The sequence below is a fragment of the Pipistrellus kuhlii genome, unplaced genomic scaffold, assembly GCF_014108245.1.
Source record: "Pipistrellus kuhlii isolate mPipKuh1 unplaced genomic scaffold, mPipKuh1.p scaffold_m20_p_15, whole genome shotgun sequence".
NCBI lineage: Eukaryota > Metazoa > Chordata > Mammalia > Chiroptera > Vespertilionidae > Pipistrellus > Pipistrellus kuhlii.
In genome coordinates this window covers 34350304-34368465 of record NW_023425460.1, presented here as the reverse complement: position 1 = coordinate 34368465, position 18162 = coordinate 34350304, and the positions used below count along the sequence as shown (strand labels likewise).

The following is an 18162-nucleotide window of genomic DNA, read 5'->3' as shown; positions in this document are numbered from 1 at the left end:
AATCTGAAACAACGAAAACAGAAGAAGTAAAAGTCCTAATCATGACGTTTAATTTTAGTTACTACTTTTAGGCATGAAATTTGGTAGGGCAAAAGCTAAATGAGAGTTAAATTTATTACCCTAGTTCTCTTTTTATTAATGTGTTACAATATTTCTTTTGTCAAAAAAAAGAATGCATTTATAAATACATAAGCTTTCATCTTTTCTACAAATAAATAGCCTGCTTCCCACTAATGTTGAACTTAGTTAGATGGTCTCTATATTAGAGCTCAGTGTAAAGTGGTTGTTTTGCTGTACAGGACTACCTGTGGATAAGATATAGCTGTGGTCTTTGCTGGGTTGTTCCATGTGGCCACATTCAAAACTGCAGGCACTCTTCCATCCTTAAAACAAACTCCTTCAGTGTTATTCAGTCTTATTAAGGGAAAGTGCAAAATGTTCCAGGAATAATTGAGGATGCTCCTTACATATTAGTATTTCTTATATAAAAGCTAGAGCCCAGTGTGTGAAATTGCATGACACTCAGACCCGCCTCACCAGTGCAGGACCCATCAGTGCACCTCCAGGTGAATGGTCGTTTGGTCATTATGGTGTTACAGCATTACAGCCACTGGCTTTTTATAATATAGATGTAATAATCTAGGTTCAGTGAGCCACATTTAGTTTGTGCAGTTTATTTCTTTCTTTTTTTTGAAGCTTTATTGAGATATAGTTGACTTATAATAAAGTATATATACAAATGTACAATTTGATGTTTTTATTTATGAATAAACCCATGAAACCATCACTGTAATCAAGATGATAAGTATATCCATCACCCCCAAAAGTTTCTTTGTGCCTCTCAGAGCCTTCCTTATTGACCCTTGCCACACAAACTCTTACCCCATCACTGCCCTGCTCCCTGCCCCCTGCCCCCAGTCCACCACTGAAATGCTTTCTGTCACTCTGGATTTGTTTGTGTTTTCTAGAATTTCATATACAGGAAGTCATACATTGTATACCCTTTTTGGGGGGGGTCTGGCATTTTCTGTGCAACATAATTATTTTGAATTGTCTTATTTTTAAACTCTCATGCTATGTATCAATTTCATGGTATAGGTATACCACAGTTTGTTTTTCTACTCACCTGTTGATGGATGTATTAGTTTTCTAGTTAATCAAGTACCACAAACTGAGTAACATAAACAGCAGAGTTTATTGTCTCATGATTGTGGATACTACAAGTCTGAGATTCAGGAGTGAGGGCTGTGAGGAAAGTGACCACTTTAGAGAATAGAAGAGAGCCCTCAACAGAGAAATAGTAGCACAAAGGTTGTATTGAGGCTTCAGTGAATGCAGTAACCAGGAACTGATAATGTCACTGACAGAGTCCTATAATCTTCCTATGTCTCCCTACCCCATGTTTTCAGTTGTATCCATCCAGGCTTGACAATTTTTGCCAGGCATCTGAGGCAGAAAGTCTAAAGATCAAGGTAGCAGCATACTAGCAATAGAATGATTGACATGATGGACAGGACATTTGGGATGAGGATGGAAGAAGGCGAGAGCAGAGGAAGCCAAAAGATCAAGCGAGCTTAATAAATATTAATTCCAGTTTCAGTCACAACTCTGGAGTGCTGGCTGCCTGTATGCTGGGGGAGAGAGAAGAAGGGGGGAGGGAGGAAATAGCTTACATTCATTTTTTTTCTTTTTATTTCATCTATCAAAGGACATTCAGTAGGCATTTATGACATTCAAGTGAATAAACAAATTAATACATTTTAAAGTATTGGTACTGTGATTGAAGAAACTCAATAAATGATCTATTAGCATCAATGTATACAGTACACTCCAATATCATAGAGTATTTGCATATACTATAGAGATTTAGATACCTACATTTATTTAGTACCTACATTTATATTCAATTTTTTAGATTTGGATGAGTAAAATACAAATTAAATAAGGAAGATAAAATAGACTTGGTAGCATATGAATAATATTTTTTAAATAGTTATTTTCCTTTAACAGGTACAGTATAATGATAATCATAACTGTTTTATGAGTGTAATATTAATGCCATAGAGTAGATAAATTATAAGTCACAATTTATGTAAATTATATTCATATAATTAGATAATTATTCTCAATATATGAAATTCACATGAATTGTGTTTTTACCAAATGCCATTTTTCTCTAAGGAACTGGGAATTAGGTGTCATTTTGTGCAAGAAATCACAACCTGGTGTAGATGTGAGCCAGATGACCTTTAACCCCATGAACTGGCGCCAGTTATGCTTGTCAAGTCCAAGTTCAGTGACTGTGTGGACCATTGAAAGAAGTAACCAGGACTATTATCTCAAAGCAAAGTGAGAGACTTCATTGTAATACAATTAGAGGCCTGATGCATGAAATTTGTGTTGGGAGGGGGGAATTTCTTAGCCCAGCCTGCACCCTCTCGCAATTCAGGACCCCTTGCTCCTAACTGCCTGCCTGTCTGCTCCTTACTGCTCAGCTCACCGCTCCTTAACACTGCCGCAGAGGCAGGAGAAGCTCCTGTCACCACCACGCACGCCAGACCTGAGCCCGGCTTCTGGCTGAGCAGTGCTCCCACTGTGGGAATGCACTGACCACCAGGGGGCAGCTCCTGCATTGAGCGTCTACCTCTTGGTCAGTGTGCTTCAAAGCAACCAGTCATTCTGGTCGTTCCACTATAAAGATCGCTGGGCTTTTATTATATAGATACAGTGGTGGAATTCGTATTCATGTAATGTTGATTGGATCAATTTGATGAATTAAATGTCTTTATCCATATATCTTTTTTTTAAATATATTTTTTATTGATTTTGTATAGAGAGGAAGGGAGAGAGGTAGAGTTAGAAACATTGATGAGAAAGAGTCATCGATCAGCTGCGTCTTGCACACCCCCTACTGGGGATATGCCTGCAACCAAGGTACATGCCCTTGACCGGAATCGAACCCGGGACCTTTCAGTCCCCAAGCCGACCCACTATCCATTGATCCAAACCAGTCTCGGCTTATCAATATATCTTAAGTTATCACATCTTTCTAAAAATATAATGACATTGGTTTGCATTCCAAAAAGATTCTCTATGACTTGATTTCCAATCAATTTCTTTTAAATAAGAAGTCCTCTTAGAGTTTTAAAAACAGCATGATTTAATTTTCCGAAATTTTATTTGCTATTACTATTTCAAAACATGCCTATTATATAAAAAGAACAATTTTGAATTTTTGCTTCTGTTACTTCGATGCCCAACTGAAATATCAAAAATAAGAAACTTTTAGATATGGAAATTTTATATATAGGTTATATCTTTAGCTACCTTATCTATAAATAAAAGGGTAGTTGCATATAGTGGATCATGAGAGTGACCTATTTAAATAAAACTGGGTCAAAGAGAAATGCTAGCCCTGGCCAGGTGGCTCAGTTTGTTGGAGAATTGTCCCATACACCAAAAGTTGGCAAATTCAATTCCGAGTCAGGACACACCTACATTGTGGGTTCGATCCCAGGTTTGGGGTGCATATGGGAGGCAACAAATCAATGTTTCTCTCTCTCATCAATGCTTCTCTCACTCTCCATTCCTCTGTCCCTAAAATCAATTAGCCTCAGGTGAGGATTAAAATAAATGAGAGAAATTCTATGACTCATGTCCTGATGATAGTTGACGGTAATGGTGTCTTTACTGAAAAAAGTTCAAAGATTCAAGATGCCCCTGAGCTGACCCTACTATCCCAAATAAAGACTAAGGAGATGTTGGCCATATACATCCTTGAAATTGTAGTATTTAAAAACTGTCTTCTTAAAAGAAATGTAAATATAGTAAATAAAGTTATTCTGGTGTTTCTTTTTTCCATAGATCGGTAAAATTGCCTATGGAAGATGGGTCATATTTTAATGAAAGAGACATAGTGTTCCCTGAATCGCTGCCCAAGGATCTTATCTATGGACCTGTCCTACCACTGTCAGCCATTGCCGGGCTAGTAGGCGAAGAGGCTGAAACTTTCAGGGTAATGACCTGGCATGTCTTCCTATTTATCTTCACACTAGAGTCCCGGTGCATGATATTCATGCACTTGGGTGATGGGGCTCAGCCCCGCCTGCACCTTCACACAGTCTAGGACCCCTCAGGGGATGTTCAATTGCCAGCTTAGGCCCACTGGGCCTAAGCCGGCAGTTGGACATCCCCTGAGGAGCCCTTAGTGCTGCTGCAGAGGTGGGAGATGCTCCCACCACTGCTGCTGGGCTCGCCAGCTGTGAGACCAGTTTCTGGTTAAGTGGCACTCCCCCTGTGGGAGTGCACTGACCCCCAAGGGGCAGCTCCTGTGTTGAGTGTCTGTCTCCTAGTGATCAGTGTGCATCATAGCAACTGGTCATTCTGCCGTTTGGTCGACTTATTTATTAGCCTTTTATTATATAGAATGATCATCCCATGAGACATGCAGGATAGAGAGAATCATACTGGTTTTTAATACAAATTAGCCTGGACACCATGAGACATGAAGACTGGGTGAAGATAATGGCACTGCTAACTGACACTGGGAGCCCAGATATGATTTTAATTTTTAACATACCAAATTTGGGGTACTGAGAATGCCTCCAGCTGCAGATGCCAGGCAGAAGTCAGCAAAGTGACTTACTGTTAGGGAGAAGTCAGGGCTGCAGACATAAGATGTCCGAGTCATTCTCACAGAGTAGAAGCACTGAGGGGAAGGATGTGATAAAAAGGAGACAGAGGGTGTCAGGGAAGAGAGCCAGAGAGGAAACTGACTGCCAAAAGTTAGAAGGAGGAAGATGGGTCTGAGAAGGAACAGCCACAGAATAGGAGCAAATCCAGGAAAGACTGTGTAGTAAAACAGTGGAAGAAAGTTTCAAAAGAGAGTTTGTCAGCAGTTGCACACTCATTCATTCATTCATTCAACAAATTTATCAAGCTCCACCAGTCACAGGAACTGCTCTAGGCAATGGGGTCACATGATGACCAACCAGACATAATAAACCCTGCCATTTGGAGCTTACATTTTATCAGGAAGACAGAGTAACAACACCAAAAATAAATCATTGAAAAAAGTGATAATTATCTTAGGAAAAATGGAGAATGGAGGTGAGGACAAGATTAACATATACTGGTCAAGAGAGGTCTTTGGGGAGATGTCAGTGAAACTGAGACTCTAAGGACCAGGAGGCATTACTCATGCGACAAGCAGGGTAGAGTGTTTAGGAAGAGGGAACCACACGGACAAAGGTCCTAGGCAGGGGAAGAAAAGAATTGAGTATGTCTGGGGAGCAGAGAAAAGACCATGTACTAGCAGCTGGAGCATCTATAATAATAAAAGCATAATATGCTAATTAGACTGGGCAGCCAAATGAACTTCTGGACATACTTCTAGACAACCTTCCAGATGAAGCTGGGGCACTGAGGGCCAAGGCAGCCAGCGCAGCTGCGAGGGCTGAGCCCCTTGCACGAGAGAGAGTGAGGTGCAGGTAATCTTCAGGAGGGAGGCAGGGAGCAGAGAGTAGCACAGGCAGGGTCTTTGAGGTGAAGGTAAGGAGCTTGAAACTAAGCCTCTTTGGCCTACAGTATGCTAATGCTTGTTTTAAAGCTTCAGGTCAAGAATAAAAGAGAGGTTCCCAAATGTTTTACCACTGCAGAGAATTAAGCTATAGATGTTCAAAATAATTCAATGTGGTAATTTATTTAAAAATTTCTGACGAACACGAGAAAGGATTGTATACACTTTGTGTTTCTTTTAAAGTATGGCAATTATTTACTCATTTAAATTACTGAGAGTGACTAATTCCATTTAATAGCACAGATCTTAGCCTTGAAAATACAACCACAGTGGGGCAGCAAAGTAAACACAAATAAATCGCCATCAGGGTTTACAACTTTAAAAAGGTTTATATGGCCGAAACCGGTTTGGCTCAGTGGTAGAGCGTCGGTCATCGACGTTTCTAGCTCTCTATCTCTCTTCCTTCTTCTCTTTAAAAAATCAATACAATATATATTTTTTAAAAGTTTATATGTTTAGTATTTGATATGCAGGACTCCACATATTCAACTCTCTCAAATATTTTCTTTTTTGTTTTTCTGTAGGAGCCCTCAATCTTTCACATTTTGCACCAACATGATTAACACTACATACAACATTTAAAATTCAGGCAATTGTCCTTGTCATTTGAGAAATGCTATGGGAATGCCTTCCTTAAATATTTAAAAGTGGAATTACCATCTTAAAAAATTAAAGAGACATCTTTTGTACTCAGTGCATCTTAACTTTTTTCTGAAGACAGAAATTTAATGTTTAAGTTTGACATCTCTAAATCATACAGAGAATATTAATAAAGCCATATACTTTGTACTTAAATAAGAAATTAACTTTTTCAATATTTCTCCATTTTATAGATAATGAAAAATGACTAAAACATCAATTTCTAATCAATGAGTGAAAGCATAAAATAGATCTCAAATGTCTTGATTCTATTCCTTCCTTTGAATGGCATTTCTTGTGACCTGCTCTGTCCTTACAGAAAGGGGGAGTGGATTCTGCTCTGCTGGACAAAAGTGTTTAACACTGCAGGAGGCATAATACTGTGGTATTACTAGTTAAGACAGAAACCAACAGACTATAATGTGCTATTGTATGGCCCCAACCTAAGAGTGTCTTTTACTTTTTTTTAAGGTTTGCTAAAAAAAGGAGTGGGAATGTACGTGACAGAGAACTATGTGGTCCACAAAGCTTAAAATATTTGCTACGTAGTCCTTTATAGGAAAAATTTGCCTTAGATTCTTGGCCCATGTTATTTTTAGTCTCCAAAGCCAGCTTTTTTTTTTCTTTTTTTCTTTTTTCTACCATGTTTCCCCCAAAATAAGACATCCTCCGAAAATAAGACCTAGTGCATGGAAAGATAAGACACCCCCTGAAAATAAGACCTAGCGCAACTTTGGGAGAAAAAAAATTAATATAAGACACTGTCTTATTTTCGGGGAAACAGGGTAGGTACATCCCATAGATTTTGTGCATTTTTCTTTGAGTTTTCCATGCAAAGTCACAGGATGTTTCATGAGCCGCATTTGAGAGGCCACCAGAATCAGACAGGGAGTATTCTTTTCATTCCTCATGAAAGCTAACTAGGCAGAGGATCTAGGGAGACCTCTCCGTAGCCACTCCAGGAAAAGTTGACAAAACTCTTCCTCAAAAAATGGTGATTGTAGTTAGACCATGACTCTCTTAGCTTCAAGATACAAAAAAGTCTACCAAGAAACAGCGTAGAAGTTATTACTCAAAACGCACGAAAATCTGTGACACTAGATCTCTGAGTGCCACCAGAAAAGTGGTGACAAGAATGCCTTTTCCTAGTGAATTAAAACAGAGAGAAGTAGAGAAAGAAAAGGAAGTTCAGTTAACTCTTGGCAAATAGTGGGGCCAGTGGAGGTGTGTATGTACATATTTATTTTTTCCCTCTTGGAAATTAATTTGATGGGTATTTCTCTGGCTGTTAGGCCATAATTGTTGTTTTAATACAAGGTTTCTAACCTTTCTTTGAAGCCCAAAGATGATCTATATCCTTTGCTTCACCCAACTATGCACTGCTGGACTCCACAGAGTGACCTGTATGTTGGCAGTGAAGAGGGTCAACTTTTAATGATTAGTGGAGAAACCCTGAAGGTGACTCTGCTTGAGAAGATAGAAGACACATCACCATTGGGTGAGAAACTGCTTTGCTTCGTATTCCCAGAAGCATAGCCATTAGCGATGGTTTTGCACTTGAAGGTGAATGTGTGTTTTTTCCTATTTTTCTCTTTCTTGGAGACATCTTGAAATGTCTTGACTCCTCCTCCTTCTTTATCCTGTAGTAGTTAGTTACTTTACCAAGTCCTCCTATACCTTCTAGTTAGCTAATGTTTCTTAAATGTTACATGATCTAGTCTTTTTGCTATCACTCTATAATGCAGATTTCATGTAATCCTCAGAACAGCTTTACAAGAGATACATTTTTATCTCCGAGATATAGATGAGGAAATGGAGGCATTGAGAGGTTAGCAAATATGCCTGAATTCACATAACTAGTAAACTGTAGAGCTGAAATCCAAACCCAGGCTATAAGACTTCAGAGTGTAGGTTGTTAGCTACTTTGCTATATCCTTTTCCATAATATGTCTATTCTGCTTAATAAGCTAATATGTTCTTTTCTGACCTTTATCCTCTCAATCCTTTCTCCATAATAGTCTGCTTAGTTCAACTACATCTTGAAAATTGCCTTTATGTTAAGTGATTAGGATTTCTAAGAGAACTTGATCTACTCTCTTTAGATTGGGTGTCCATTCCTGGTTCTATCAGCTCAGTCCAGAGTCAGGCCTGGGTCACAGAAGCAGCTAGGTATAGGCCCTTTGAAAAGGGAACCCTCCCAGGGCCAGCTTCTCCAACGCACTCTCCATTAATTTTGCTCTGATTATTTCACACCTTGATTTTTGCAACAACCTTAGGACTGACTTAATCAACAACTGACTCAAACCAGGCAGCTCATCCCTGCCAAACTGCTCTTCTTTAGGACCGTTTTTTTAACATGTAATTCAAGGTATGCTCCACCTTCCTTTCAAGCTCTCTCCAATCTGATCTTACCTGCCCCAATAGTATTAGTTCCCACTACTCCCCAGTACAAGTCTTCTGTCTAAACAGCCAGTTCTTCCCATCATTTTGCAGACATGACTCCTACTCATTCCCTTCCCACTTCACTCTCTGAACCCTCCAGTTCTCAGCTCAAACATCACCCCCTACAGGAAGTTTCTACCAACTGCAGTGACCCTCAGTTATGCCCTCTCTCACTCCCTGACTCACACGTCATTAATAAAACTGAGACCATTAGATTTGATTTTCCTACGCTAGACCCTCTTTCTTCCTTTTACTCTCACCTGTGGCCTCCGGGCTTGGTTGGCTCTCTAATCCTGCAGCCACAATGCCATCCCACAGCTCTCTGAAAAGCAAACACCGCTTTTGTGGCCTATATTTCCAATATCACCTATTTCCACTTGACACTTTTAGAAGTTCTCATTATTGCTCTGCACTCCCCAGATTCTGCCGTCTGCTATTTGCCATTACCCTCGTCTAGTATGTCTTTCTCATCCTTGTCTACCTGGTGAAATTGTCCTCTCTGGAGCTCTCCCTGTCCTCACCCCAACCTTCAGGCATAATTAGGTGCCCCTGTCTGGGTTTCCTTCAGATTCACTGCTTTCTTAGAGCCTCCTCGTGAGCTATTACAATGTTCCATGTGCATGTCTTTCCCACTAGTCATCAACTCTTTGAAGTTAGGAACTGTGTTTTAATCATCCTTTGGCTTCAAAATTTAATCCCAGAGATTTCTGCAGAGTAAATTAGCACCTGTATGTGTTTGTAAATTCAATTATAAAAATAGGTTTTTCATTTCCAAACTCCCAAAACACTTGTAATATGTTATACCCAATTTAGAACTTAATCTTGATAGTTGTACATTGTATACTTTCTTCCTATATACTATTGTATTTCCAATACTTTCCATGGGATAATATCATGCTTTCAAAGTAGATATTTATCTAACCTCTATAATGTGTAAGATACTATGCAAGGTGCTTCAGAGTTGACAGAGATGGAAAATATATAATCTTATAATCTCTACTTTCAAGTGATTTCTTATTCTCTTTTAAGTAAAGAGAATAAGACAAGTATTCAGTTAATTACAGTCTGTTAGGTGAGGATGATTTCACTAGGGAAAACTTCACAAAGTGCTGTGGGGATTCAGAGCAGGGAAACAGGCCAAGGTAAGTTGTTTTGAAAGCGGCCCTTGAAATGGCCCTTGAAGGATGGGTTCACAGGCAGAGGAAAGGGTAGGTGGACTTTTTGGCAATGATATCTTTGTAGACAAAACCCTGGGTAGTAGAGACACAAGAAGTGGTCCAGTTTGTCTGGAGCATCAAGTTTACTTGTGGGTCATCTGTTACACCATATCTGACCTTGAACATAAGGCTAACATGTTTATACTTAATTCAGCTGACAGGCAGACATAAAAAAATTCCTGATTGGGGAGGTACCCCAACGGTAATTGTGCTTGGGGAGATGAATTTAGCCATCATTCAAGAAAGGAAGTCCCTAGTAGCAGGTGGGTATAAGAAGCAGGCACCTAGACTAAGGGAAGGAGTCATAAGAAGCAGGACTCTAGTGGCAGTTGGATTGGAAAAAAAGAGACTACTGGGAGGTGACTAGCGCTTGGAGGAAAGGACATTGTCCTTTTAGCATCTAGCATAAGGCCACATACCTAGTATGCAGTAAACAAATAACTTTATGCATGCCATCTGAAATTTTGATCTTGTGGTTTTCATGTTTACCTAAATAACAAATAATATGCTTTTGCTATTTCCCCTCAAGGACAACATTTCGTCTTAATGAAGTCTAATTAATATATACTGCTGGGGGCTAATTCCAACAGGTCATAAATGCAAGAAGTTCATCAAAAGGTTGGTGAACCTTGAGGCTTCAGCAGGGCTGAATCATATTACTTGCTGCTGGAATAGCCGAAAGCACTTCCCCGAACCTGAAGATCTGCATATATTATTGCCTGCTGCCAGACAGCTGAGGACAGTTCCCCTAACCTGATAATCTTACTATTTACCAAACCTTACCTTTGATATGTATATCTGCTTTGCTATAGGGAAAAATGTGTGGAGAAAAGAGCCCGGGGTGCAGAGAATCGGAGAACCTGATTACTGAAACTATGTCTCCTCTGGCTCCCCAAAATGCCTTCCAAATTTATATTTCATATCTAGTTTCTTTATTAATTTACTCACAGCCCTTCTCCAGGTTCCTGAAACCTACTAGATGCTGAGAAACACCCCGGCAATATACTATTATATTAATTTCAGGTATAGAACATCCAAGGACAATATCTTATTAATAACAAATGCTCTTATAGAACATTTTACCTTATTTTATCTTCTTTATTTACTGAGGTATAGAAGTTTACATACCATAAAATGTATAAATTTTAAGTATACATTTGGTGATAATAATATAATAATAATTCTACAATGTTAGTTACATAGATCTGATGATACTGACCTTAAAAAAACTTGTGTGATTTATATCAGTAATCATTGCTAAGCAGCTTTTATTATTCATTGTTTGGGAGAATTGTAGTACATATTCTAATATGAAGTTGATTTTCAGAAAGAAAAAAAAAATTACAAAGAAATAATAGTCCTAAGAAATCAAGTGAGATGAATTACTCTGTATTGTACTTTTAATTATGTCACCTGTTTTTCTTGTTTTTCTTTTCTAAAAGGTAGAAGAAATCTTATCAGTTCAATCACCATAGCATATCAGAAGGGAGGTGTGCTTGCTTCTGGAATTGTAATGTATTTTTTTCTTTTCTTTTTTTTTTTTTAAATTAATTGCTTTCAAGAAAATGTGTAATTTCTATTTGTTGCCATTTACTATTATGAGCCATAATTTGGGATGGCAGAATTTGTGTGATTATTAATTGAAGTTGTTTCCTTTTTGGATGCTATTATAGAACTTTTTGCTATGAAGAATTTCAAATATATATAAAACTAGTGATCACAGTATAATGAACTACCACATATTTACCTTATTGCAAATAGGCAGAAAAAAAAAAATTAAAAACCAAGCCTCCCCCAAACACTTAATATCCATCACTCAATTCCATTCCTGTTTGTGCACGTAAAATATGTTTTTCAAGTACAACTGGAACCTTTTGTCAAAGCTTCAGCTTAGCCTCCTGTGTGGGCCCATTTTGTTTACCTGTATTATAGTTTACCAGTAGCCCTGTGCACAAATCTGTGCACCAGCAGGTCACTGCCATCCCCCTGTGGCTCTCCTCCCACTGCCCCACCTTCCTATAGCTCCCCTGCCCCTCCCCCACTCCTCCATTATAGCTTGCTGCCCTGCCCCCTCTTGTAACTCTGCACCTCCAGGTTGAAGTTCGCTGCCCCACCCTCCTGCAGATCTGTGATTATCATTACGCCTCAGGGCATAACGGATAATTAGCATATTCCTCTCTTATTATATAGGATTGTCCATGGTAGAATTAGTATTAATAGCCACCATTTATTTGGTGCTTATTTGGTGCCAGGCACCATGCCAAGTGCTTGCTTTATTAGCTTATTGTTCCTTACAACAACCCCATCACGTAGAAACTATTGATGAAGGAACCATGTCTTACTGAGTTCACTCAGCCTCATACATATGACAAAGGTCAGACCATGTTACTTTTCCATACTGTAGTAATCAGTGCTAAGGTTTGGAGCTGACCTACATTAAAATCTCAAGTCTATTGGTCCTGAGACTACTATTGTTGCCACAAATTACATCTTTAGGACCCCAAGGGCAGCTCGTCAGTGTTGTCAAGGTAAGAGATGTAGCTCTATCAATGAGAAACAATCTGGAGCTCATAAACCTACACTCAGTTCATAATACACTCCCCCCAAACTTGTAATGGACTACCCCCACTCCTACATTTAGTCTGCATTGAGTGTTTTCTTAAAACTAATTTAAAGGAATGTTCTGAGCATCTGCTCTGGTGAGGGATAGAGAATGATGAAAGCACCTGGCATGTTCCCCCTTTTCCCCCAGTGTATGAACCCAGCTGTCTCACAAACGCTTACTCTTAATTGTAATGGGGTCTAATCTAGAAATTAAGGATGAATTTGCGGAAAGACTCTTCACTATTGTAGAAGTAACTCAAATTCCTCGTGAGTGCTAAAATTTACCTAAATCTGTTCATGATCAACCAAGCAACTAACTCATTTTTATTGCATACTGCAAGAATATAAAGGAAACAAACAGGACACTCCCTATTCTTGGGCCATTTAGGGAGATAAGAAATTACATATAACAATGATTAAAGAACACTAAGACTAGTGTCCTTTGAGGTAACGAGATTGTTATATATACAATCCACTCAATAAACTGTGCCTCATTTATCCCGCCTTCTGTATAATAAAGTAGATGATAAGAAGATAGATGCTAGAAAAGTTCAGTAAAATTTTAGGCAATTGAAAAATTTATCACCAAAGAGATAAAATTGAAACTTGATCAGAAACCATGGTTAAAAGTTGTCTTGGTAGCCCTAGCTGGTTTGGTTCAGTGGATAGAGCACTTTGGCCTGTGGACTGAAGGGTCCCAGATTCAATTCCAGTTAAGGGGACATACCTAGGTTGCAGGCTCCATCCTCAGTAAGGGACATGCAGGAGGCAGCTGATCAATGATTCTCTCTCATCATTGATGTTTCCATCTCTCCCTCTCCCATCCTCTCTGAAATCAAGGAAAATATATAAAAATAAACAAATAAAATAAAAGCCGTTGAGCAAAATATGTTACTAAAAAAAAAGTTACTTAAATAAAAGATAGGGCATTCTAGATCATGTAAACAGATTATTCCAAAAGTAAACATTAATTGGTCATAAGTCTTAGCTTGTCTGATAATGAAAGTATACTATGCAATGACTAAAACTGATTTTTCTGCATTTATCTCATTGTTTTTGGTCTCTAGGATGGCTTTGTGTATTCTTTTATTATGAAAGATACAACTTACAAAGTAGAAGATTTTCTTCAGATTGAAGAGCCTGTGGAGCATCTGCAGTTTTCTCCCAGTTACAAAATGTTGCTGATTCAAACAGGGAAGGTATGCTAGATGGCCATTTCTTAGTATGCCGTTTTCAGATATTATTATACTAGAGGCCCGTTGCATGAAGAGATTTGTGCAATAGGCCTTCCTTCCCTTGGCTTCCAGCACCGGTTTTCCTGGGACCCAGGTCTTTGCGCCGGCCAGAGTCTGCTGCCTTTGCTGCAGACTCTGGCCAGAGTCTGCCTTCTTCATCTTTGCTGCAGGCTCCAGCCAAAGACTGCAGTCTTGGTCTTCACTGTGGCCAGAGTGCTGCTTCTGGAGATCCCTTCACCCCTGCCATCATCCCTCTTATAGCAGGCATCCTGTCCCACCTGGACACTCCATACATGGAGCAGCTGGGCGGCCACCATCTTTCTCCTTCTAGTTTGCATTTTTCCCTCCTGGTTGGCTGGTGGGCGTAGCAGAGTGATAGTTAATTTGCATGTTTCTCTTTTATTAGTGTAGATCACTAGAGGCCCAGTGCACAAGATTCGTGCACTCGTGGGGGGTGGGGATATGCTCTCTCGCAGTCCAAAAGCCCTCGGGGGATGTCTAACAGCTCAGCCCTGCTGTCAGTCGGACACCCTGAGTGCTGCCTGCCACGGAGGCAAGAGAGGCTTCCGCCACCACCACCATGAGCCTGGCTTGTGGCTGAGTGGTGCTCCCCCTGTGGGAGTGCACTGACCACCAGGGGGCAGCTCCTGAGTTGAGCATCTGTCCACTGATGGTCAGTGCATGTTATAGCAACCAGTTGTTCTGCTGTCTAGTCAATTTGCATATTACCCTTTTATTATATAGGACTAGAGGCCCGATGCACAAAAATCATGCAAGAATAGGCCTTCCTTCCCCTGGCTGCTGGCACCGGCTTCCCTCTATCACCAAGGACCCAGACTTCCGTCCAGTCACTGGCAGACACCTGGGATCCGGGCTTCCCTCACAGTCCCAGCTTTGTCTGGAAGGTCACCAGGAAGGACATCCAATCTAATTAGTAGATTACACTTTTATTATTATAGATTGCATGACAGGAATGAAGGGCAGAATATGCTGCATAATGATACTCTCCAGAGTCAGGACTTTTTTAAGTTGCCAAGAAAAGAAGAAGAATTAAAAAGGCTTTACTAGCAAAGGGAACTTTGTTTTTGTGCATGTAACTGAATGGGGATGTTCATCTGAATCCAGGAGCTCCCATAAAGCCACTGGCCTTGTTTCTCTGCCTTCTCTTGGCTCTGTTTCCTCTTGGTTGTCCCCTTCCCATGCAGAGTCACCCCTGTGGTGTCCATAATTGTAGTTTATAGTTTTGTCTTTTTGTTGACCTTGATGGAAAGATACCAAATGAAAAAAAATGAATCTAGACTCTTGATACTAATTTGGGTCACCTCTCTTACCAGCTATCAATTACTATGTCCATCTGGATTCTAGGCTCTGATTGGCTAGGCCTACTCTTGGACCCTGGGTAGTGTTAACCAACCCAAACATAGACTGAGATTGGGGTCATGAGTAGTTCTCTAAGGAAAATATGCGTTCTATAAGAGAAGAGAGGGGAATAAATGCAGGATAAAACCAAATGTCCACTTCAATTATCCTGTTAGAAAGACTCCTAATTAATGGAATGACCTTCAAAGATTAAGATTAGCAGCAGCTTATATTGTTAGGCAATAATTTTAAATTAATTACAAACATAGTAGTGCAATGATTTTTCTGTCTAAAAATTTTTTTGAATTTAAATATGGAAAGACTTCAGTTTCTGATAATTACCAGAAGTTAAAACAACTGTACTCACTATCTATATATATAAAAGGCATTCATCCAACGGATAGCTATGATGTGCACTGACCACTAGGAGGCAGATGCTCAATGTAGAGCTGCCATGACGTGCACTGGCCATCCTATATAACCCTATATAATAAATGGCTAATATGCAAATCGAATGATGGAATGACCAGTTGCTATTACTGGCCACCAGGGGGAAGATGATCAATGCAGGAGCTGCCCCTGGTGGTCAGTGCACTCCACAGGGGGAATGCTGCTCAGCCAGATATGGGCTCACAGCTGGCAAGTGCAGTGGTGGTGGCAGGAGCCTCTCCCACCTCTGTGGCAGCGCTAAGGATGTTCAACTGTCAGCTTAGGCCTTGCTCCCCATAGGGAAGGGCCTAAGCTGGCAATTGGACATCTTCCAATGGCTCCCAGACTGTGAGAAGGCTCTAGTAGGGCTGAGGGACCTTCTGCCCCAAGTGCACAAATTTTGTGCACCAGGACTCTAGTTTAAAAATAAATGGCACCACAGATCTGGCACCTACAAAGCAACACTCAGCTTCCACCAAGTAGGACACGGTGGAACACTCAGCTTCCACCAGAGCAACACCCCACCAAATTGCAGCCAACACTGCCAAGACCCCATGGTGCAAGGTGGGGCCCACAGCCCAGTCCAGCCTGGAAATGGTCGCTGTGGATGCTGGGTAATGATGACATGTAGCAATACCCAGCTTCTTCTCCCTAGCAACTAGCCTCCTCCAAGTTTCTTTAACCCAGGAACCCAACTTGCTTTATAGCCAGGTGGAAACATTTTACAATTTAACCAAATGTTTGTGAAGTGTTTTCCTGTGCCTCATCTCATTTGATCCCCACAGAAGTCCTGGAGTAAGTAGATAGGAGACTCTGTAGAATCCTATATTCTTTTCATTAGCAAGATGCAAATAGCATTAGTAAAATATTTCTTCCAATTAATTTCCTTTCAATGTGCACAAATCCATGCACCAGGACACTAGTGTTTTAATAAATAACAATTAAATGACAAACTTAAAATATTTAGAACATGAAATTTTTTTCTTAAAAAAATGTAACATAACAGAAGGGAGAAAGAACCAAATAGAACTTCTAAAAAAAGGAAAAATATACTGACAAAGTAAAAATTAAATGAATATACCTGATAGAAATTGGACATAGCCAAAGAGAGAATTAATTAAACTGGAAAACAGAAGTTATTCAAAATATAGTCCAGAACCACAAAAGTGTAGGAAGTGTGGAAGGAAGGGTATAAGACATGAAAGATACAGTGAAAAGATCTAACATATGTTTGATTAAAATCCCAGAGATGAGAGAATGGGACAGAGGCAATACTTAGAGATATTTTCCAGACCTGATTAAAGACATGATTTTACAGATTCAAGAAGCCCAGTGAATCCTAAGCAGGAGACATAAAAATATATCCACCTTAGACTTAACAAAGTGAAATTGTTGAAAACCAAGGCAAAGAGAAAATCTTAAAAGAAGTCAGAGAGAAAAGCAGGTTATTTAAAAGGAATTTCAATTACACTAACTGCTGGCATCTATGTGGCAATAATATAAGTAAGAAATAGTGACTATATCTTTCATGTGATGATCAGCACACTGTGGCCAGATCCCCCAATAGAATGTAAGATGCTTGAGCACAGGAGCTTTATGTCTATGTGGTCCTCTGATGTAGCCCCAGCATGCAGAGCAGTGACTGGCACAGTGTACCCATTTAACATTTGTTGAAATATTAATGACACATAAAATTGGTAAATATCTACCAGATTTTGAACTCTACAGAATTGTTTTTTATATAAACAAGAACAAAAATATTCATATTTAACTCAAACTTGAAAAACTTGTGATTAGTAGAAAACAGACTTCTTATTGCTAGTTAAGTGACCATACCATATTACAGTTAACTTGGCAGAGATGCATAACTTACAGGATAGACTTTTTTTTTTTTTTTTTGTGCGGGGAGTGAATTTGCAAGCTGGGAATGGTAAACAAGTCATAAAGTGACAGCTTCAGCCACATCTTCACAATTTCCTCACAGGCTTATTAAAAGCTTTCATTGGTGTTCACCATGATCTAGTATATGACAGGATTTAATTCATCTTAACAATTTTTCTAGTTTTTCACATTTATCAAATTTTCCACATCAGCAGACATTTTTATTTTCCCCCCGTTATGTACTTTATTACATATACCTTTACTAAGTATTTTTTATTAAAAATATATATCCTTAAGATAAGTATATTATTTACACAAATGGCTTTGTCCTGTGCATAACAGACATTATTTTTAAGTCAGAAAAAAATGTGTTTTTTTGTTATGTTTTATAACTTAAAAAACTAATACCTGGAATTGAAGAAAAGAATAAAGTCCCACTTATTGATTATGATGAGTGAATCAATAAACATATTATGCATCTACGTCAGTGCCTTAAGAAGTTGAACTCTAATATTCCATCACCTAGTCCCATTTAGTGCTTTACTCACAGGAGGCATTTAATACGTATTTGTTGAACTGTTCACACAACAATTCCATTAATTTCCTTTTTATTTTTCCTTTTGGTATATTTAAAGGGATCTGTTTATATTTACACTTTTGGTGAGGAGCCAACCTTGGATAAAGTCCTAGAGGCTTGTGATGGGAAATTTCAATCAATTGACTTGATCACACCTGGAAATGAATATTGCATGGTAAGGAATATTTTATTGTGTCACAG

At 39.2% G+C, this 18162-nt stretch overlaps 1 protein-coding gene across 2 annotated transcripts in view; it reads left to right on the top strand.

The window, feature by feature from the left end:
* The window catches only part of CFAP43 (cilia and flagella associated protein 43), a 76813-nt gene that overhangs the window by 3605 nt on the left and 55046 nt on the right, over positions 1 to 18162 (top strand). For both annotated transcript variants that reach the window (XM_045582068.1, XM_036438954.2), the window contains exons 4-9: positions 2182 to 2349; positions 3865 to 4015; positions 7556 to 7715; positions 11319 to 11386; positions 13548 to 13679; positions 18020 to 18136. In XM_045582068.1, coding sequence (XP_045438024.1) covers positions 2182 to 2349; positions 3865 to 4015; positions 7556 to 7715; positions 11319 to 11386; positions 13548 to 13679; positions 18020 to 18136 — 796 coding nt within the window. The remainder of the gene's footprint in view (positions 1 to 2181; positions 2350 to 3864; positions 4016 to 7555; positions 7716 to 11318; positions 11387 to 13547; positions 13680 to 18019; positions 18137 to 18162) is intronic.